Source organism: Ochotona curzoniae, unplaced genomic scaffold, assembly GCF_017591425.1.
Source record: "Ochotona curzoniae isolate NIBS_2020 unplaced genomic scaffold, NIBS_Ocur_1.0 contig_2321, whole genome shotgun sequence".
NCBI classification, from domain to species: domain Eukaryota; kingdom Metazoa; phylum Chordata; class Mammalia; order Lagomorpha; family Ochotonidae; genus Ochotona; species Ochotona curzoniae.
Window position 1 is genome coordinate 5922928 of NW_024465421.1, and position 21439 is coordinate 5944366.

Sequence of the window (21439 nt, forward strand, 5' to 3'; positions counted from 1 at the left end):
GGGAGCGCAATGGCACCCCTATCCACCCACACCACTGCGCCATCTCTATGCGTCCCCTCAACCCTGACTGTTTTTTCAAAGATGATCCTAGTGGTGGAGCTGCTGGCAGGGGCAGGGGGTGGGTGGCAAGCTGGCCTGGTGGCTCAACTGGCTAATCCTCCATCTGCAGTGCTGGCATCCTATATAGTCACTGATTCGAGTCCCAGCTGCTCCACTTCTAGCTCCCTGTTAATGCAACTGGAAAAGCAGCAGAGAGACCACGGGAAACCTGGAAGAAGCTCCTGGCTCCTGGCTTTGGATCAGTTCAGCTCCAGCCATTGTGGCTACTTGGGGAGTGAGTCAGCGGATGGAAGATCTTTCCCTCTGTGTCTCCTTCTCTCTGCAAATCTGTCTTTCCAGTAAAAATAAGTAAAAAGGAAGGAAGGGAGAGAGGGAGAGAGAGGGAGTCCAGCCTTCGCCCCGGCGGCGCAGTGACCAACTCCGGCCTCTAGGGGGCGAGGAGGCGTGACCCCGCGCTGCTCTTTCCGGTTCCGCCAGTGGGGGCGTCTACGTCTCCCGGAAGTCCGGGCGCGGCGCGCCGGCTCGGAGCAGCATGGGGCTGTACGCGGCCGCGGCGTCCGTGCTGGCCGGGGTGGACAGCCGCCAGGGTTCCGCCAAGGGGCTGGTGTACGCCAGTGGCTTCCAGGTACCGGGGCCCGGGGGCGGTTTGGGCGGCGGGCGGGAGGCGCAAATCCACGGGCCCCCGGTCTCAGCGACGTCTCCTCCCCGGTGATGGCGGCAGAACGTGAAGCAGCTGTACGCACTGGTGTGCGAGACGCAGCGCTACTCCGCCGTGCTGGACGCCGTGATCGCCAGCGCCGGCCTGCTCCGCGCCGAGAAGAAGCTGCGGCCGCACCTGGCCAAGGTGAGGGAGGAGTAGGCAGGCCGGGGACGGGGTGGTGGGGTGCCAGGGACGGGAGTGGCGGGGGGCAGGGGTGCCAGGAACCGAGGTGGCAGGGGGCACGTGGGCCAGGGAACGTGGTGCCAGGGGCCAGGGATGGGGGTGGCGGGATGCCAGGTGTCAGGTTGGCCAGGAACGGGGATGGTGGAGCAGGTGGGCCAGGGATGGGAGTGGTGGGGTGCCAGGGAGCAGGTGGGCCAGGGACTGTGGGTAGCAGGGGGCCAGGTGGGCCAGGGACTGTGGGTAGCGGGGGGCCAGGTGGGCCAGGGATGGGGTGGCGGGGGCAGGTGGGCCGATGAGCTAGGCATAGGGGTGGTAGAGCAAGTAGGCCAGAGACTGGGTGGCAGATGGGCCGGTGGGCCGGGGATTGGGGTGGTGGAGCAGCTGGGCAGGTGGGCCAGGGACGCGGGTGGCGGGAGGCCGGGGAGCAGCCAGGGCACCTGCCAAACCTGTGTGACTTGTAGGGGAGCAGCAGCCGCTTGCAGGGTCGTGGGTTGAAGATGGGATGGCAGCAGGTGTCACTTTGGGGGACGGAGCTCACGAATGAGAATGGGGAAGTGAGACCCCTGTGTTTGTGCGTGCCCTGTTTCTCGTGTGGACTTGGAGCCCCCCCACCCCGGCCAGTACCAGGACAGCTGTGGCTCTCTACTGAGGTGTTTTGCTCCTCACCTCACTCCCTTGTTCTCCCCAGGTGCTGGTGTATGAGTTGTTACTGGGCAAGGGTTTCCGCGGGGGTGGCGGCCGATGGAAGTCCCTGCTGCGGAGGCACCAGGCACGGCTCAAGGCCGAGCTGGCCAGGCTGAAGGTCCGGCGGGGTGTGAGCAGGAATGAGGACCTAGTGGCCGCTGAGGGGTCCCAGTCCGGAGCAGGTGAGCCAGGGAAGCGGAAGGTGGCGGCTGGGGGAGGGGCTGTGTATTTGCATGCTCACTCCACCCACGGCCCCCCACCCTGCCCGCCCGCGGCTTCCCAGCCTCGCAGGTGCCGCGATTTGTGCGCGTGAACACGCTCAAGACCCACACTGAGGATGCGGTGGACTACTTCAAAAGACAAGGCTTCTCCTACCAGGGTCGGGCCTCTGGGTGAGAGCTGGTATCCTCAGCCGGGGAGGCGAGGGGGCCTGCGAAGAGAGGCTAGGGGTGTGTGTGTGTGTGTGACTGCATTGCGTATCTTCCCAGCCGTTTCTCTCCTCCCGAGGCTGTCTTCAACTGACACTTACACATGATACTCCCTGGAATCCCATGCTCCATTCTTTTGTTTAAAGCAACAACAAAGAGGTGGGGGCTGGTGCAATGATTCAACAGGCCGATTCTTACTTGCAAGTGCTGGGATCCTATGTGGCTGCCAGCTTGTATCCTGGCTGTCCCACTTCCCATCCAGCTCCCTGCTTGTGGCCTGGGAAAGCAGCAGAGAACGGCTCAATTCCTGGGGACCCTGCACAGCTGTGGGAGACTCAGAAGAAGCTCCTGGCATTGGATCAGCTCAACTCTAGGCTTTGTGGTCATTTGGGGAGTGAGCCAGAGGATGGAGTGTCTCACTCTGTCTCTCCTCCCCATAAATCAGAACAGCTGCCTTTTCAATAAAAATAAGTCTTTTAAAATTTTGTTTGAAAAGGCAGAGTGACAGAGACAGAAGGAGAGAGAACTTTGCCACCCGCTAATCTTTCACCTGCAAGTGCTGGCATCCCATATGGGCACCAGTTCGTATCTCTGCTGCTTCACTTCCCATCCAGCTCCCCACTTGTGGCCTGGGAAAGCAGTCGAGGACGGCCCAAGGGCTTAGGACCCTAGTCCTGCATGGGAGACCCAGAAGAGGCTTGAGGTTTCTCGCTTTAGATGGGCTCAGCAACTGTTTGGGGAATGAACAAGGGGATGAAAGAGCTCTCTGTCTCTCCTCTCTGTAAAATCTGCCCTTCTGATAAGTAAATAAGAAGTGGCCTGGCGTCACTGCTGCCATGTGGGGTGGCAGGTCAGGACAGCTGCCCCACAGCATCCTTCCCAACCCCCTCATTCCTCTGTGAGCCCCTGGGTTTTGTTTTGGTTTTCCCTCTTCCTTCCTCCCACGTGGCAGTTCCTGAGTGCCCATCCTAGCTCTGCCCGACATTCCGGCCCCCTCGAGTAACTGTGACAGTTCCAGCCCCATGCTATTGGTTGCACTGCCGTCCTTGGAGGCCGCACCAGCTGCCCAGGATGGCACTGGGGGAGCTTCTGGCTCCAGTGGGTGGACAGCACCACCCTAGGCATGCTACCCCAGTGTTGGCATGCACCCTGCTGCTCGGCCAGCCCCCTCCTCGTGGCTGGCAAATTTATATTCCCTTCATTGCTGTCACTTCCCTACCTTTGCTGTGCTTTCCCAGGGTCGCTGGTCCCGAGGGCCTCTCCGCCCCTCACCCCAGCTGGTTTTGCCCCTGCTAGGTGTTCCTTCAATTTTGATTGGAAAGACATATTTACAGAGAGGAGAGATGGAAACATTTTTCATCTGCTGGTTCACTCCCCAAGATTGCCAGAGATGAGCCAGTCAGAAGGTGGCAGGAGCCTAAGCACTCAGGGCATCTTTGCTACCTTCGCAGGTGCCTTAGCAGGAAGTGGAGCAGCTGGGAGTTGAACTGGTGCTGCTATGGGATGCTGGCGGCGTTACCAGCTGCACCTGCCCTGAGGGGAGAGGGCCGGGCTCTCTGCAGGCAGTACACGAGCTTCAGTCTCAGCCAGCCCAGCCCAGCGTGGCTGCCTATGACCTCCCAGTAATGGCTCCCTTTGCTGGGTGCCTAGTTTGCGACTCCTAGCACCTGCCATTTTCCAGGCATACGAATTGAGGCTTAACAATCACCTGCTTGCCTGTGTTCCCACGGCTGATGGATGGGATCCTGAACCCAGCCAGTTTGGCTTGAGAAGTATTCTCTCATTTACCTGAAAGGCAGAATGACTGGGATGGAGTAGAGCGGTGGGTGGGCAGGGAGAGAAACAGAACAAGCAACAGAGCTGGCCTGCATCTGCTAGCTTACTCCTCAAATGGCTGCAATAACCAGGGCTGGGCGAAGCCCAAACTGGAATCGGGAACTTCCTCCTGCCACCTTCCCAGGTGCATTAATAGGGAGCTTGATTGGAAGCAGAACAGCCAGGAATACCTCCAAGCTGGTGCACCAATAGGGGATGCCAGGCAGTGCAAGTAGCCCGGATAACTGTTTTAAGATTTCTTTTTATTGGATCCAGTGCGGTGGCGTAATGGCTAAAGTCCTTACCTCGACTGGTATCCCAAATGGGTGCCAGTTTGTATCCTAACTGTTCCACTTCCCATCCAGCTCCCTGCTTGTGGCCTGGGAAAGCAGCCGAGGACGGTCCAAGGCCCTGGGACCCTGCACAGGGGTGGGAGACCAGGAAAACTTAAGCGTTGATTCTGCCCTTGTCTCCATCCTGTGTCTTCCGCTGTTTCACCCATCTGCTGTCTGAATGAGTTGTTTGAGTGTGGCTGGACAGGGAGGGACTGTGGAGCCACTAAGCTGTTGTGCTTTTCTGGCAGCCTTGACGACTTGAGGACCCTGCAGGGGAAATGCTTCCTCCTGGACGCCCTGCTGCCTGAGCTGCTGGTGTTCCCTGCCCACACAGACATGCACCAGCACCCGCTCTACCAGGCTGGCCACCTCATCCTCCAGGACAAGGTGGGGCCGCCGGGAGGTGGGCGTAGCCTGGCAGAGCTGGGTGGGCAGGGCGCTCTCTGTTGCCCCAAGCTGCAGCCGCTCTGCTCTTGTCCTGCCAGGCCAGCTGCCTCCCAGCCACGCTACTAGCTCCCCCGCCGGGGTCCCACGTCATCGACGCCTGTGCCGCCCCCGGCAATAAGACCAGTCACTTGGCAGCTCTTATGAAGAACCAAGGGTGAGGGGCTGTGGTATGGGGAGCGATGGGGGTGTCTGTTCTCTGTGGTCCGGTGGGGGGTTGCACAGGTGGGACTGGGTCCCTCTGAACCCAAAGTGCCCAGGGCTCGCCTGTCATCCTGCTTGCAGCACTGCTGCCGTGTTTGCCTTACGTCCTGGCCCAAGTTCATGTCGCTGATCTGTTGTGCATGTTGGAACCAGGGCGCTCTGGGGGTGCTGTGTGAACTCTGCTCACCCCAATTCTACTCTGGCCCAGGAAGATCTTTGCTTTCGACCATGATGCCAAGCGGCTGGCATCCATGGGCACGTTGCTGGCCCGGGCTGGTGTGTCCTGCTGCGAGCTAGCTGAGAAGGACTTCCTGACGGTCTCACCCTCCGACGAGCGCTACCGGAAGGTCCAGTACATCCTGCTGGACCCCTCTTGCAGTGGCTCTGGTGAGACAGGGGACCCCCACACATGGAGTGGATGCTATTGACCTTGGTCTTGGTTTCATTCCCTCATAGCCCAGGGACCATTGGCTCGTGTGCTTCAGCTGCAGTGGGAATGCGGCATCTTGGGGGGATGGTCTGTGAAGCTGTGTGGTGGGTGCTTCTCCCCAGGCATGGTAACCCGACAGTTGGAGCAGCCCGGGGAAGGACCCCCCAGCAAGGAGCGCCTGCAGGCACTGGCAGGTTTCCAGCTGCGTGCCCTGTGCCACGCACTTGCCTTCCCTGCCCTGCAACGTCTTGTCTACTCCACATGCTCGCTGTGCCAGGAGGAAAATGAGGATGTGGTACAGGCTGCCCTGGAGCAGAGTGCAGGCACCTTCAGGTACGGAGCACTCGCGGGGCCAAGGTGGGAGGAGTCACTCTCCCCAGTCCTTCCCTGGGGTTGGATTGTCATCTTCATCTCTGTGCAGGCTGGCTCCCGCACTGCCTGCCTGGCCCCAGCGGGGCCTCAGCACGTTCCCAGAGGCCCACCATTGCCTCCGCGCCTGCCCTGAGAGTACGCTCACCGGGGGCTTCTTCGTTGCTGTGTTCGAACGGGAGGAAATGCCCAGGTGAGGGTGGGGTGCTGGGCAGGTGGGTGTGCAGATCCTGGGGTTAGGGGGACACCCGTAACCCAGCTGCTTCTTACAGCTCAGCCCCTGAAGCCAGCGCAGCAGCCCCTGAACCGCCCAGCCCAGGTCCCAAGAGGAAGAGGCGGCGGCGGAAGGCAGCAGGTGACCTGTGCACTGCCCCTGGTCCATAGCAGCTGCTGCAGGCCAGCCCTGGGCCAAGTCCTCGCCTGGCCACTGTGCTGTTTGCTCTCCAGCGGTCATCTTTGGGCCACCCCCACAAAGAAGAGGCAGGGCAGGCTCTAAGATAGATCACAGTTTTTTATTCTTAATGACATAAGCAAGGAGAAAAATCTCACATTCATACTAAAAATTCCAACTAGACCCAACAGGAATGCAGTCTGTCGGCCCACGGGGTCCCTGGCCCACACGCGCCGTGCTCGGGCAGGCTCCTGGCCAGGCCCTGCTGCCCGTGCAGCTGAGGTAACAGGCTGGCGGCACGCTGCCAGCATGAACAGGCTTCTCAGGCTGCCCTGCGCGTGGGCACTTGGTCCTGGAGGCAACCCTACACGCACAGGGGTGTGTGTGGGGGTCCCCCTGCCACGGAAGGACAGCCTGTGGGGGGGGGTACATCTACGTCACCATCCCTAGAGTACAACGCGTCCTCTCACACAGGCATAACTTAACTACAGCTAATTCCTACTCAAAGCATTTATCCTTAACCACCTCAGTGAACCAAGCTTGAAGGAATTTAAAAGGCAATTTAGCTTAAATACAAAAATAAATTTTTATTTTGTTAAAAAATGTTTAAATATTTTTTCTTTTTTAATTTAGACACACGCATTCATACTTCTCCCAGTGGCTGGGTATGGCAGCAAAGGCTCTTGGGCCCCGGGGTGGGGCTCTGAACAGGGAGGAGGGGGCGGGGTGGAGAACCCTGTGTGGGAAAGGAACCAAGATGCCGCTGTGGAGGGTAGGGAAGGTTAGGGCAGTCAGGTGAGGGAGGGAGGCTGTCTTTGCTCTCCCCGGGCCCCATCCTTTTGGGCTGCCAGCCCTTAACGTCAAAACACCACTGGGAAACTCAGAGTCAGCACGTGTAGCCGTCAAGTGGTGCTACTGCCACATTCAATTAGGCCCCAGAAACGTCGAGAAACAAGTCCGGCACTACCAACATGCCGCCACTCATACGATTCAGTTCTTCCTCCAAACTCGATTCAAAGAGCGATAGACAAGCGTCAGACCAAGTAACACAAGACAAGGCTTAGAACACACAACCCCAGGAGGCACGCACAGTCCCCCAGACCCCGGGGGCCGGCGGGGACAGGCAGCCCTCCTGCCCTGGATCGGCCAGGCTCACAGTCCCCACTTGCAGGGGGAAGGCTGGTGACACCGACTTGGCAGGTGGGGATGGTTGCCAGGTGCAGCACCCCCCAGGGTCTCCAAGGCAAAGCGAGATTCGAGATCATTCCAGAGGGAAGAAGCCTGCAAGGACCAGGCAAGGGGCAAAGCAGCAAGAAATGGGGAGACAGCCCCCTCAGGGAGCAGCGCGAGAGCCACTTCTCACAGCCCGGTCAAGCGGGGACAGGCATCAGGGGCCGGCCATTTCCCCAGGGCCCAGCCAGGGCGCATGGGGCCAACCAGCCAGGACAGCTCTCTAGGGACAGCAGGGGTGGGGAGGAGGGCCTGCTGAGGGTGAGGGCGACGTGCGAGCCGCAGAGGGGGTATGTACAGCTGTCCCCTGGCTCCCAGCCTCACCAGTGCAACTGTTCAAGTAAAGGCATCGGGCCTCTGCCCAGGGGCAGCCACGGCCAGAGATCAGGGCAGAGGTTTACTTCTGGAACTCCAAGGGGCAGGGGGCAGGCTCTTCTGAGCAGGTGCCGAGGTCCGAAATGGGGTGAGGGGCAAGACATAGGGCGCAGGGTGAGACTATTTCTTGCGCGTGTGCTGCCTCCGAGCCTGCAGGCGCTGTCGGGCCCCTGGGGTCTTGGACCCTGCACCAATGGAGAAGGAAGGGGCCGCCGACCCTGCAAGACCCAATAGGAGCTTCTCAGGAGGTGGCAGTGGGTTGGGCATGGGGCACTAGGGGCTTCACTCATGGGCCATGGTGAGAGGAGCAACCCACAAGACCACCCCTGGCTGCCCAGGCATGCATAGAAGACTTGTCCTGGATCAGGACATCCAACTCCCAGGCTGATGACACCTCACCCCCACGAGCAAGGCACCTGCTGTCCAACCCTGTCCCCACCTCCCCTAGGAAGCAAAGACTGCTGCTTACCAAAAGGTCCCATGCCGACAAAACCCTGGGTGGGGGTTGAGGACACCCCGAAGGACAAGCTGCTGCCCGCTGTGACGGCTCCAGGGGTAGAGGCGTTCTGCCCAAAGGTGGGTGTGGAGGTACCTAGAATGAGACAGCAGGGCGCTGTGTAGGGTGCACGACAGACAGACAACAGTACTGCCCCAGGGTAGCAGCTGCCAGGATCCTTGGATCTGCCTTTCTCCTTTGGGAGGCTCCACCCTGGGTGTCAGGCCCCGACTCTGCCCGTCACCCCACCTGTGCGCCAGGGCCAAGGTACGTGTGGGTGCCTGCTTGGCACCAGCTCCTCCACTAGATTTCATGCTCAAGTCCCTGTCCCTTCACCCAACAGCCATCAGGTGGCTCTGCAGCCCACCTGGCACCCTCCCTGTGGCCAATGCGCTGGCTGCATCATCTGGTCCCTAACCCCTCTGCCTCTCCCCACCTGTGCCACCCACGTCCACTCTGATTCAAGGCCCCACGGGTGTGCAAGCAGTACTCCCTTCTGCACACTCCTCTGTTTGCTGTGATCAGGTGGGCTACTGCCAGCTTCTAGCCAAGACAATGCTGGAGACTGCAACGTCGAAGGGCCTTCCATCTCACAGCCACAACTCAGCCCACAGTGAGCCGGGCCGCTGTGTCCTTTTCCATTCCGTTCCTTGTCCCACTCACACACCTTGCAGCCCTGTGGCCCCAAGCTCCTTACAGAGGATGCAGAGAATAAGCCAGGTGGCCTGATGCCCACAATCTACATGGCTAACGCCATCCCCTTGTCCTCATGCTGTGAGTCCTATGGTCCCCTCAGCAAACACTGCCCTGACCCCAGCTGGCACACAACCTGACTTTTCCCTCTGCATGTACCCTGCCCGCCTTTCCAAGCTCGTGAATGAGCTTGCCCTACCTTGAGCGGCAACAGTGGCTGTTGCCAGCCCCATGACCTCTCATGACACACTGGCCACTTCCCAGCTGAGGTCCCCCTGTAGCCATGGGCTACACGTTGCTTCCAAACACTCTTTCACCCATGCTCCCATGTGGGATGGTGTGCGCGCAATCCCCCATCTTACCTCCAAACACGGGCTTGCTCTCGGGCGTGCTAGCCATGTTGAAGGCAAAAGGGGTGGTCTGGTTGGGGGTCCCCAGGCTGTTCTGACTCAAGGCCCCCCCAAACGGGGTGGCAGTGCCTGTGGTCCCACTCTGTCCAGCCCCGAAGCTGAAGCCTCCCGAGGTGGAGCTGGCACCTGGGGTGCCCACACTGAGCCCAAAGCCACTGCCGGCAGCCGGGGCGGATGGGCTCCCGAACGTGAAGAGCGATGGAGTTGTGCTGCCAAACACCGTGCTGCTGGTCCCGCTGCTGGTGGTCGGGGTGGACACCCCGAAGCCTGTGGTGGTGGATGCCCCAAAGGAGAACACCGTGCTGCTGCTGCCAAAGGCTGGCTGGGTGCTGGCGGGGGTGCCGAAGGCGGTGGCTGTGTTTTTCAGGCCACCGAAGGAGGACTGCACGGTGCTGCCGAAAGCTGGCTGGGCCGGGGCCAGCCCGGGTGCGGTGCTCGGGGTTGGGGCTGGGGTCGGGGTGCCGAAGGAGAATGAGCTGCCGAAGCTTGGGGCCAGGGTTGGCTTTGCAGCTCCCTGTTGCTGCTGGCCATCAGTGGCCCCAAACGCAGGCTGGGGGTTGGTTCCCGGGAACGACGGGAGAGAGGGCTTGGCGGCCGAGCCGAAGGGAATGTTGAAGGCCTGGCTGGTGGTGCTGAAGGTCAGTGTGGGCTGGCTGGGGGCAGCGGAGGCTGAGGTGGTGAGCGAGCCAAAGCCACTGAACCCAGCCGTGCTGCTGGTGGCCGTGGGGGCAGTACTAGCAAGGGACTGGCCAAAGGTGGTGGTGACTGCGGTGGAGGTGGGCACAGCAGGCTTGCCAAACTGGAATGTGGAGCCCCCAGAGGGGGTCAAGCTGGCACCCGAGGCAGGGGGAGCCCCAAACAGGAAAGGGAAAGGCTGCGCCGTGGTGGTGGAAGCTGTGGTGGTGCTGCTGGCCATGCTGCTAGGAGCGCTCGTCACGGCGCTGAGGCCAAAGCCAAACACAGGCTTGGCCGAGTCTGCAGATGAACTGACTACGGTGGCAGAGGCCACAGTGGAGGTGGCAGCGGCCAGGCCAGAGAAGAGAGGGGCAGTAGAGGCTGGGGTGGTGGCTGCCGTGGTGGTCTGCTTAAAGAAGGGAGAGGCCAAGGGCGTGGGAGCAGACAGCCCCATGCTGCTGAAGATGGGCTTGAGGGTGGGGCTGGAGGCGCTGCTTGTGGCAGTGGGGGCAGCGGTGCTGGCAGGTGCTATGGCTGTGACCACCGGGCTCTCACTCTCACTTTTCGGTGCAGCCGAGAAGATGGGCTTGAACATGGAAGAGGGCGCATCTCTGGCAGGAGCCTCAGGCGACGCAGGCTGAGCAGGTGAGGAGCCCAGCATGCCCAGCAATGTGCTGGGTGTAGGCGATGGGGCTTTGGCAGGTGGCTCGGCCTGAGGGGCCACAGAAGGGGACTTGGTGGCATCAGCGACAGGAGTCGTGGCAGAAGCAGGGCTCAGCATCAGGAGAGGGGCTGCGGGCTTAGAGTCCGAGGACGTGTCTGCCAGGGGCTCTGGCTGCGCACAGGTGGCAGGGGCCAGGAGACTGGGCACCTTTGGAGGTGAAGGGGTTAGAGCGGTGGCCGCAGCAGCAGGTTCTGAAAAGAACAACAGGATAATGAGCTCTGCAGGCACTCAGTGTGGTTGGACCCAGCCTCTGGTGCCTGCCACAGAGCTCGGGCCAAGAGTCAGTCGACAGATCCAACTCAGGGCCATAGGACTGTGAAGCATTCTCAGGGCATGCTGAGGGGACAGAGCCTGGTCTAACAGGTGGTGAAGTAGGCGGCCCGCAGGACACATCCACCCACAGGAGCTGACGCATGCAACCATAGCTGCCTCACCTGCCAGAGGGCCAGTGCTCAAGAGCAGGTGCACCCAAGCACACAGCGAATAAGGGGCCCTGGGAGGGACCAGACCTTCCCTGCCACCTGACCATGTGCACCACGGCAGCCCGTGTGTATGCCGGCCCAAGAAGCAGCCACAGGGAAAGGAGCCGCTGGATACCCAGCTGCACTGACCCCACACAGACACCACAGGGGCTGGCAGCCTTGCTACATGAAGACAAGGACTCAGGGCAGACAGGGAATTGGATTTCAAATCAGAGCCACACCACTGAGCTGCCTTCCCGGGCGTCAGCCTTTAAAGCAACTCCAAGGGCAAGTGCTGTGGTGCAGTGGGTTAAATCACTATCTGTGGCACCAACATCCTGTATGGGTGCTGGTTCATGTCCTGGCTGCTCCACTTCAATCCAGCTCCCCACCAACAGTCGGGAAAGCAGTAGAGGATGGCCCAAGTGCTTGGGTCCCTGCACCCATGTGGGAGGTCCGGAAGCATCTCCAGGCTCCTAGCTTTAGTCTGGTCACACAGCAGGTATTGTGACTACTTGGGCAGTAAATCAGCAATGTAAGAGCTCTCCCTGTCTCTTTGTAACTGTCTTTCAAACACATAAATCAATCTTTAAATAAAGTTAGGGCCAGCAGCCAACAGTAAAGGGCCTGCCGCCCCGATGCAAGCTCACCTGTTGCGGCCGGCGGCCCGGGGGTGCCCTGCATCTTCTTCAGGCTCTCCAGCAGCGGGTTGGTGCTAGGGCCAGTGGTGAGGCTGGCCGGGGAGGCCGAGGTGCTGACGGCAGGCAGGGAGAAGGTAAGAGGTGCCTGGGTGGTGGGCGGGTTTTCAGCTGCCGTGTCAGAGGTGGTGTCTAGGAAAGCAAGATGAGACTCAGCGGCCGCCCCACCTGGGATGTGCCAGGTCAACGCTGCCAAACATAAAGCTCACAAACCCAGCCACCAAACACATGTGGCTTTCAAGGGGTGCGTTACCGGTCTTGTCCTCCAGCGCCTTGTTGAACCACTGCAAGGAAGCTTTCTTCTCCATGTCGAAGTCCTCGGCAGTGACAGAGTAACCCAGCTGTGGCGGAGGAGGCTATCAGAGAGAAGGGAGAGTCAAGGCCGTCGGCAGAGGCATGCCCGTGTTCTGGGGGAGCCCGGGGGAGGGAGGATGGTATACCAGGGTCAGCTGCTCCCCGCGCCGGGAGGGCAGCAACTGGATCCTGCGCTTCCGCTGGCCAGTGCTGCCATGCGCCAAGGGAGAGCTCTCCGAGTTCTGCTTCTTCCATGGGGTTGCATCTGAGGCTGAAGACAGAGATGCAGGCTGGCAGGAGGGCAGGAGTGTGGCCCCTGAGGGCTCCTGTGCTGTACGCATGGGGTCCCGTGTGCCAAGGCGGGCAGGTGGGGGTGCGGTAAGCAAGTCACCAGAGAGGCCAGATCCCTGGGACCACCTCCCCGGATATGTGAGCTAGACAAAGCTCCCACCCTCGGCTCTGCTGTTACAGCGACCAGAAGGGGATTGACATGACTTGCTCTTCCAGAAAGGGGCAGCTGAGGCTACAGATGCGGCTAACACCAAGCTTTCAGACTTGCTCTGCAATGATTCTAGCTGCCAGTTTGGACACCGGCACGATGCTTGGGCAAGAGGATATACACAGAGTTGAGGCATGGAGATAAACACAGATACAGGATCCACACGCATGTGTGGCAAGCACTTGCCATAGAAGATTACCTGCAGGGTTCACTGACACTCCCTAGTAGCACCCGCCTCTTCCCTGCCGGTCTCAGCCCCCACCCCCACCCCCCAAAGCACCTGCCTCTCCCCTGCAGGGACAGATGTTTCTCCCTGCCCAGACTGGAAGCCTCTGAAGGACAAGGACTAGCTCGCCCAGACCGTATCCTGTCTTCAGGCTTTCCCCTAAGGGCTCATCCTCATGCCAGCTCCTTCCCCCACAACTACCTACCCCCTTCACCCTGGGACTCCTTGTCCGTCACCAGCGGGGGTGACGAGCTGGAATGCTGAGGCGGTTCTTCCTCCCTGCAGGCAAAGGTAGAACTGTCTTCAGAAGGAACAACTGACCACAGGGCCGGTCACTTCCCAGCGCCCCCAACCACCACATGGCCAAAGCCCAGCACAACTGCCACTTACAACCCAAACAATGGAAGTGGAAAAAAAAAAAAAAGCCAGGAGAAAACCCCCAGACCTGTGGGCAGAACCACTGTTAGTTCTGTCTGTAAAGCAAGCCTCATCCAAGACCTCCCCACCTCCCGGGAGTTCTGGACATGGGTGTGGGGACCGCCAAGGGGGCAGCTGCCTGCCACCCTGCTCCACACCCATCCCGCACAGCACAGCAGTCTTCCAGCCGGCCCACACAGGCCTCCTCCTGCAACCCATGCACCTGCACAGCTCAGGAGCCAAGGGCCTGCTGCTCGCTCCTAGCCCACACATGCGGCCACACTGTACACGGCAACAGCAAACCAACACACATCACCTGGTCTTCTTGGCTGGCCTCTCAGGCGTCTGGGAGCGGGAGGAAGCCGGGCTAGAGAAGGGGGATGCCGTAGGACCGCTCTTCTTCCACGGCTGAAAGGCAAATGGAACGACCCTGCTGAGCCCGTGTGACAGTGGGACCCTGTGGCTCCATTCACCACTTCATGAAATGTCTACACTACTGCAAAGGCACCAATCAGAAACTGGCTGGGGCCTCCCCCGGGGAGAGGGATGGTGCAGGAGTCCAATTGCTGAGTGGTACACAGCTGCCTCCCAGGGTCTCCGTTGGCATGGAGCTGGAACGCCCAGATGGGCATTAAACCGGCTCCTCCAATATGGGAGGCAGCCAGCTTAACTGCTGTGCCAAACACAAGCCCCCAAAAGCAGGTGCCCGGCCTTGCACTTTTTTATTCCCGTCTTTGAGCTATTTATTGCAGTGGCAGGCCTGCCTAGCAGTTACATAGTATTTCAACAGTCAGGAACACTGTAAGTCAAGATCCCTTTTAAAGGCATTTACATTGTTTCCAAGCTTCCCCTAGCAAAGTAACTTTGTAACCAAAATCCTCATATGTGTGAGAGACAAGTTCCTAAAACTTATAAGGAAAAATGACCAGGAACCTTTCAGAATAACAGGCCAAAGAATGAATGAACAGTAATGAGAGAACTAAAAACAGAACCGGAGAAGATTGTCCAACTCAGACATGCGCGAAAAACCTGATCTATTCATCACCTGTGAACCTGGTAAACCCTCAGAGCACCTGCCCTGCTGGGAGGTGCAGCCCCTCCACACCCCCACCCTGCTCGCGCCCTGCTCCCTGTGCTCCCCGTGCTCCCCGCTGAGGGAGCAGGAACACTGACAAGCAACACGCTATTGAGAGGCATTCAACTGCACTGGGCAAAGCCAAGTGCACCTGACGGGGGAACCTGATTTTAAAAAAAATTATTATTATTATTGCAAAGTCAGATATACAGAGAGGAAGATCTTCCACCCAATGATTCACTCCATAAGCGGCTGCACAACTAGAACTGAGCCAATCTGAAACCAGGAGTCCAGAGCCTCTTCAGGGTCTCCCACTTGGGTGCAGGGTCCCAAGGCTTTGGGGCCATCCTTGACTGCTTTCCCAGGCCACAAACAAGGAGCTGGATGGGAAGCAGGGCTGCTGGGATTGGAACCGGCACCCATGTAGGATCCCAGCGTGGGTAAGGCAAAGACTTTAGCCATTAGGCTACTGCACCGGGTCCAAATCTGATGTTTTAAAGGGTTACTTATTTATTTATTTTTACAGATTTTTTTAGGGCCCAGTGCTGTAGCCTAGTGGCCTGGATCACATATGGGCACAGGGGCTTACTCCCCAAGTGCCTGGAGTTGAGTTATTGCAAAGCCAGGAGTCAGGAGCCTCTTCCAGTCTCTCAAGGCTTTGCAGGGTCCTAAGGCTCTGGGTTCTCCTTGACTGCTTTTGCAGACTACAAGCAGGGAGCTGGGTAGGAAGTGGAGCAGGCAGGGTATGAACCAGCACCCATATAGGATCCCAACAGTTGCAAGTTAAAGATTTAGCCAATAGGATTTTACACTGGGCCCTAAATCAATCTTACAAACAAAAACTGCCAGCATCAAAATGCAAGGATCCAAAGGGTTGTGTCAGCCAAAGGTAGGAAAGCTGCCACAACCAACAAGGAACAACTGAAAATGGTCTCAAGATTCAGAAGTTTCCAAATAAAATGGCCAAAACCTCCCTGGCCACCTTGGTGTCAGCTACTGTATGGATGCCTACCTATGATGTTACTCAACAAGCAGACAGTGACAGAACTGGACCATCACCTGACGCAGGTAAGCAGGAAACGCAAACGGATGGATCAGAGCGACGACACCTGCGCTCAGACACCAGCATCCCACCCCAGCCCTCTGCCGGCTGTGAGCTCACAGGGAGCCCGGAGGGCCAAGCCGCCGACCCCAAAGCTGGTCAGTCCGGAGACAGACTGCAGGGGCAGGGGGTGCATGTGGACCCATGCCAAGGCCACACTGGGAGAGCCACAGGGCACAAACTGGGCCTTTTTTTCAAAAGCAAAAGAAAAGGGGGGGAGGGCAGGGAACATGGAAGAATTAAAGAAGTATAGACTTAAGGAACATACAAGTCACAGCAGCCAGTGCAAGGGACTGCTGTTGGATCCCTAACCGTGGTAAAGGTGACCTGACCATGGAATACAAACTGAGAGAATACTACTAAGAGAGATAATACCGCGATGGTTAAAAAAACCTGTCAAGAGACATAATGGAATACCACATGCGCATTTTCCTTTTTTATGACTTGCTGGGGACGCCCCGCGCAGGAATGACCTAACTTTCCTGGCGCGGGCCTTCGGCTTCACACATGGTCAGGAGCCTCCTGCCCTCACAAGTTATCTCCAAGTCTCTCCCAGCCAAGGCCTTGGCCCGTTGGAGCCTGAGCCGGCCCCTGGAAGCCACACACAGTCAGGCCCTGTCCCCGGTGTCCACACACGTGGACAGGCCTTGTAGCAGGTACTTTTCTCACATCCCTGGTACCCTTCCTCCACTCTAGCATTTTAGAAGGGAGGAAACGGGATCCGATGGGGTCTGCTGAGATGCTGCATGGCAGAGCTCCCACGTGACCCCCCTCTCCCACTGGCTAGCAGGAGAAACGCTGTACGTTTGGGACAAGCGCCAGGGAATAGTAGGTTAAACCTCTGCCTGCAGCACCAGCATCCCATGTGGGCACTGGTTTGAGTCCTGGCTGCCCCACTTCCCATCCAGCTCCCTGCTCATGCACCTGAAAAAGCCTCGGAGAAAGACCCAAAGGTTTGGGCCCTACACACGTGTAGGGGGGACTCCTAGCTCCTGGCTCTGGATTGGCCCCCTGCTCCGGCCATTGCAGTCATTCAAGAAAATAAACCAAAGGATGGAAGGTCTTGCTGTCTGTAAATCTACCTTTCAAATAAAAACAAAAACAATAGCCTGTATGTCGGAACGTTCTAAACATCCGCAGGATAAATCTCTGTGATGACAGGACTCCATCTAGCTGTGCAATCAAGGCAGTGCCACTTAGCAACTGGCTCATGTGGCCTGTCACCACCTACGGGAAGCATTCGGCCTCGGATCAGACACACACACACACACAGCTCCCTCACTGGGCTCTCCGCTCTGTGTCTGTCACCCGAGGGTTGCTACCTTCTGTCGCCTTGGGGATCACCCGCCGGCAGACCCAGGGCCGTGGCCTTACCTGTGGGAAGCCACGGGTGGAGCTGTAGGAGCTGCTGATGGCATTGCGGCTGGAGCTGGGGACGCCCCCGGCACACGTGCTGGCCAGGGAGCTCACGGAGGAGGTGCGCGACCTCTTACTCGAGTGGTCGTCAGCATTTTGGACATTGAGACCTCTCTTCAGAGACCCAGGCCTAAGAAAAGGCAGGAGGGAAACATAAATTAAATGTGTTGCTGAAGTCGACATGCTCTTACAGCTTCTCCCAGCCGCAGGCATGACCAATGTTTTAAAGTGGGTTAGAGACAACCAAGTTAAGAGCCACACACCACGTTCCCAAGCCTTCAAACTGAGGTTCCCTGCCACCCACCCTTCCTATGGGACAGCATCCCCCAACCTCACACAACAGGGCGCCTAGGTAAGCACAACTGGCTCCTTTCATAACTGGGGGAATGAAACGCCTTTCTCTCTAACTCCCACCACAGGCCCTATCTGCAGCCAACACAGCAAGCCAACACTCGCCCCACACAGCGAGCTACTGGGCCTCTTCCCAACAGCAAATCTCCAGTTTTCAGGGAACATTGTCCCTCCCTCCCACATTCGAGGGTCATCTTCTCCTGCGACCCAGCACTCCTGTACTTTCCAAGTCCATTCCTGGACCTGTCCCAGCTCAGAGCAGTCCCCACCTGGCCTTGCTCCTTCCTTCCGAGCATGGGCCAGGGCTGCTCGGGCAGGTGCCCTGTCCCACGGATGCAAACCGTGCCACTCAACTACACCCTGTCTCTTCACAGCCCCTTTCCCTTCCATCCAATTCTTCCTCCAATATATTTTAAAACTCAAAAATGCAGAAACACTTTCATTCCACATCACTGCGTTTTCCCATTGTTCAAGTACGCTAACGGGTTATTTGTATATATACTCGGTCATTAAACATAGCTACAGACTCTTAGTCTTAGCAGTTTCCTTCATAGGGACATAAAGTAAGGGGAAGTGCCGGATGTTTAATTGTGTGAAGTCACTGAAATGGTCACCTCTGTTTTCAGACATGACCCTTCACTAATTCAGTGACGCATGACACAAAGAGGGACTCTCACGGGACAACCGCTCCCCCCCCACATGGCTGCCACTCACCACCCCCAGACTGTCACTCACTTAGGCACAAAAGCAGCAGGGACTCCATTGGCCACCAGGGGCTCGAAGGCGGAATGGCCACTCCCGCTGCTGTCATGGCGCCTGCAAGGAAAGCAAAATATTCTCCATGAAAAACCAAAGACATGTGCCCTGCTTATTGCAAACAGCCCACTCCTGGGACCTCCTCCTCGCTCTAGGCTGGCGTTTCAAAGTCCTGAGTTCCCAAAAGGTCAACTCAGAATCTAAGACTGTCCTTCTTCCCAGGAACTGCATGCTAACTTCACATACAAGGATTAGAATCATGTACTCAACACCCTACCACTTACACAGCAGAAACAGCTCCGAGACCAGCTCACCCACCCTCCACCTGCCAGCGGATAACAGGCCCACTCTATCTGAGGACTACGGGCAAACAAGAGCCTGGACACCCGCACAAGCCACTGCTCAGTCACGCCAGGGGTGGCACCATGCCTTCGGGGGCCACGGGCTCACCAGGTCCGAGACGCTGTTGCTTCCTCCCACCACTCTGCTCCGGCTGCACCTTACCTGCCGCGGCTGTCATTCCCAGCTCTAGGCAGGACGGCCTGGTCCTTGCACGTTCTACAAGTGCGCATAGATCCCGAGACCTGCCTGCCTTAATCCTGCTCACCGTGCTGCCAGGTGGGCTCCACGCTGCACTGCTGAGCCCGCCACACTTGGACAGTTTTCACTTTTCCCGGACACGCACTTCAGCCTACATACGATACTACTGGCCAAGGAAGTGCGAAACACCAAGCTGAGAGGGGACACCCGGACCAGCCCCTTGCTCTAGACCTCGGCGCCAGGGCCTGTGATGTGCTGAGATGCCACTTTGTCTCTGGTTTGACAGAAAAGTGACCACGCTCCTTGTGTGCTAAAAAATAAACGGGGCTGAGAGCCCTGCTCACCGGGCTCCCTCCTGAGAGCCCGGGGACAGGGGGAACGATCCAGGCTCCCTTGCTGAGCTTGGGTCCCGAATTTCTCCCCGCGGACGGCCTGAAGAGCATCCCGCTGCTGTTACCTCCTTTTATTTTCCAGGCCATCCAGAGCTATCGGGTCTTCCTCCTCCACGGTCCTCTTCCTCCTCTCCTTGAGGGCATTCAGCACAGTCTCCTTGGCACACGGGTCTGGCGCGCTAACGGATGGCGAGGACACGGTCGGATTGAATGTCCACCCCGGGCTGTAACCAAGGCAAGATTCCGGTGTGAGCCACCTGCCTTAGCACTGTGCATGCCACTGCAAACCCACAGCCCGAGCCATCAGCCAACAGGCCACTTGCAGCCCCACAGCTGTCCCTCCCTCTGGCCCAACACTGCTTGGTCCTAGGTGGACACAGAGGCGGGGGGACAGCAGGTCCCCTGTCCCCGAGTACTCACGGCGGGGGCCGGCTTGGCTTGCTGTCAGGAGGGGCGATCCGCACAGTCACGGGGCTACACACCATCTTGGAATTGCGAGCTGAGAGCACGGTCTTCTTGGGACACCCATTCCAGCACACGGTGGGGAGCGCCCCCAGCAGCGAGTACTGGGGCTGCTGGATCGGGTAGCGCCTCCGCGGCGTGATTATGAAGCGATTTGCTAAAAGCCCGCTGTCCCTGCCAAGAAGGGAAACACACGTTGGGGGGGAACGGAAGGCGCTCTGAGACGCTGGTGCATTCACATGCTTTCTGGAGACAGAGACACACACACACACAGCAATATCTCCGTGGCCACGACACCCTCAACCCATCTAAGACAGAGCGACAGCTGCGTGAACAGCTGTCTCTGCAGCGGACATGCCAGAACAACCGAAGACAACAGTGAAAGTAAAGCGTGCAGCTGGGGCGTGGGGAGCTGGCAGGAGGGCTCTTCAGCAAGAAAGCAGCAGCAGCAGGGTACACCCCGGACACGTTCCTAAACACCCAGGTCATGTTCTCAATTAAATGTCTTCCACCAAAAATTCTAAGTGCATTCATCTTATCTTTTGCATTCTCTTGTCAGCTCCTGAAACCAAAAGACCTTGTTCAGCTATAACAATCCAACAGGTAGGGGGCGGGTGAAGCCACCACCTATGGCACTGCCATCCCACATGGACACTGGTTCAAGTCCCAGCTGCTGCTCCACATCCCATCCAGCTCCCTGCTTGTGACCTGGGAAAGCAGTGGAGGACAGCCCAAAGCCTTGGGACCCTGCGCCCGTGTGGGAGACACGGAAGAAGCTCTTGGCTTTAGATCAGCTCAGCTTCAGCCATTGCGGTCATTTGAAGAGAGAACCAGCAGATAGGAAATCTGTCTTTCCCTAACCCTGCCTTTCAAATAAATCTTGCATTTATATGTACATATTCATGTATGTTGTATGTATATTATTGCCTTGAACACGTCCCTGGGCATGTGGACAGGATCATCTTCTGGTCCATACAAAACCAACGCCAACCCACAAGACTCATTGCTTAACAAAGAGATATTTTCAACCCCCAAGCAGGACTCTGGTTTCTCCTTAAACGATCTGGAATCAATCAATCCCGTCGCAGGCCGGAAATGCAGGCAGCCCTAAAGCACTGGGAGAGGGAAAGCGGGCCCGCACCAGCTCTCCCTGCAGCAGGTGGAGTGAGGAGGGACAGGGAGTCGGCATTCTTTCCCGCTGGACGCGACCAGGGCCGAGGCCAGGCTCCTCCCCGCGTGTTGAAAGCCGCGCCGCTTTACCTGTGGGCGGGTCTCCGGGAAGGCGGGAGGACCGGGGAGGACAGGACCGGGTAGCTGGGCGCCGCGCGCCGGGCCGGGGCCGGGGCCAGAGGGGAGCGCGCGGGGCCGTCCCGCGGCGGGCCGGGTTTGCCTAGGTACCCGCCCAGGAGCAGCAGCTCGGCGGGGTCGGGGCCCTCGAGCAAGGTCCGCGGCTCCAGCACGTCGCCGTTGACGCTCGGCTTGAGCGGGGGCGAGGCGGCCAACGTCCGCGGCCTCCGAGCGTGTCGCCCCGGGCCGGCTGCGGTGCGCGGACCGCGGGGTTCCCGGCTCCATCCCCACCAGGCCGCGGTCGCCCCCACGGCCAGCCAGGCCAGCGCGGCCGCCGCCGGCACCAGGTACAGCGCCAGGCCGAGCAACGACAGGCCCAGGAGGGCCGTCCCTGCCGGCCCAACGCGGCCCCAGCCCCAGCCGCTCCGGCCGCTCCGGCCGCTCGCCAGGGGCGGCCGCCGCCGCTCGCCTCCAGCCGCCGGAGACATCGCGGCTCCGCGCCGCGGCTCGGCGACTTCACGGTCCCGGCGTGCACCGCGCCGCGCGCCGCGAGGCGTCACTGAGCGCGCGACGCGACGCTCTCGGGGCTGGCCACGCCCGCGGGCGGCCAGCTGCAGGGAAAGGCCTGGGGACCTCGCCTCCAAACGACAATCAGTCAATCAATAACAAAGAGATAGGGAGATGGAGAGGAGGAGAGGGGGTGGCTCCGTTGGCTGATCCTTCGCCTGCAAGCGGCGGCATCCCGGATGCTCCACTTCCCATTCCAGCTCCCTCCTAACGACCTAGCGAGGCCGCAGACGATGGCCCAGGTCCTTGG

The 21439-nt window shown here is 58.9% G+C and overlaps 2 protein-coding genes across 6 annotated transcripts; one reads left to right on the top strand and one right to left on the bottom strand.

Annotated features, from left to right (window-relative positions):
- The first annotated feature begins 567 nt into the window (after positions 1-567).
- LOC121151446 (28S rRNA (cytosine-C(5))-methyltransferase-like) lies at positions 568-6175 on the top strand. 3 transcript variants are annotated; one of them, XM_040972824.1, is made up of 10 exons: positions 568-685; positions 782-904; positions 1632-1809; positions 1911-2019; positions 4454-4592; positions 4691-4806; positions 5062-5240; positions 5406-5616; positions 5705-5845; positions 5925-6175. In XM_040972824.1, the coding sequence occupies exons 1-10, from the start codon at positions 593-595 to the stop codon at positions 6034-6036; spliced, it is 1401 nt and encodes a 466-aa protein (XP_040828758.1). In that variant the 5' UTR covers positions 568-592; the 3' UTR covers positions 6037-6175. The 3 variants fall into 3 exon arrangements, with proteins under 3 accessions (XP_040828758.1, XP_040828759.1, XP_040828760.1); XM_040972825.1 differs by lacking the exon at positions 5705-5845; XM_040972826.1 differs by lacking the exon at positions 5925-6175 and having other exon boundaries at positions 1746-1809; positions 5705-5849.
- Positions 6151-21110, bottom strand: LOC121151443 (nuclear envelope pore membrane protein POM 121C-like). Of its 3 annotated transcripts, XM_040972816.1 has the most exons (13): positions 20596-21110; positions 19294-19509; positions 18939-19097; positions 17921-18001; positions 16793-16964; positions 13558-13649; positions 13030-13103; positions 12246-12370; positions 12059-12161; positions 11758-11937; positions 9200-10837; positions 8118-8240; positions 6151-7866 (listed from the first exon to the last, which is right to left on the bottom strand). In XM_040972816.1, exons 1-13 carry the CDS (start codon positions 21108-21110, stop codon positions 7769-7771), a joined length of 3576 nt encoding a protein of 1191 aa, XP_040828750.1. In that variant the 3' UTR covers positions 6151-7768. The 3 variants fall into 3 exon arrangements, with proteins under 3 accessions (XP_040828750.1, XP_040828751.1, XP_040828752.1); XM_040972817.1 differs by lacking the exon at positions 11758-11937; XM_040972818.1 differs by lacking the exons at positions 12246-12370; positions 13030-13103; positions 13558-13649.
- Between the last annotated feature and the right edge of the window lie 329 nt (positions 21111-21439).

What these genes read in the sequence shown, in the direction of transcription:
- LOC121151446 (XM_040972824.1), top strand. Translation starts at nt 593, where the DNA reads ATGGGGCTGTACGCGGCCGCGGCGTCCGTGCTGGCCGGGGTGGACAGC. An exon ending in TGTACGCCAGTGGCTTCCAG is followed by an intron (nt 686 to 781) that starts GTACCGGGGCCC and finishes TGATGGCGGCAG; the next exon opens with AACGTGAAGCAGCTGTACGC. An exon ending in CCCCTCTTGCAGTGGCTCTG is followed by an intron (nt 5,241 to 5,405) that starts GTGAGACAGGGG and finishes GCTTCTCCCCAG; the next exon opens with GCATGGTAACCCGACAGTTG.
- LOC121151443 (XM_040972816.1), bottom strand. Translation starts at nt 21,110, where the DNA reads ATGTCTCCGGCGGCTGGAGGCGAGCGGCGGCGGCCGCCCCTGGCGAGC. An exon ending in GGCCTGGAAAATAAAAGGAG is followed by an intron (nt 18,002 to 18,938) that starts GTAACAGCAGCG and finishes CTTTCCTTGCAG; the next exon opens with GCGCCATGACAGCAGCGGGA. An exon ending in GAGCAAGCCCGTGTTTGGAG is followed by an intron (nt 8,241 to 9,199) that starts GTAAGATGGGGG and finishes GTCTCATTCTAG; the next exon opens with GTACCTCCACACCCACCTTT.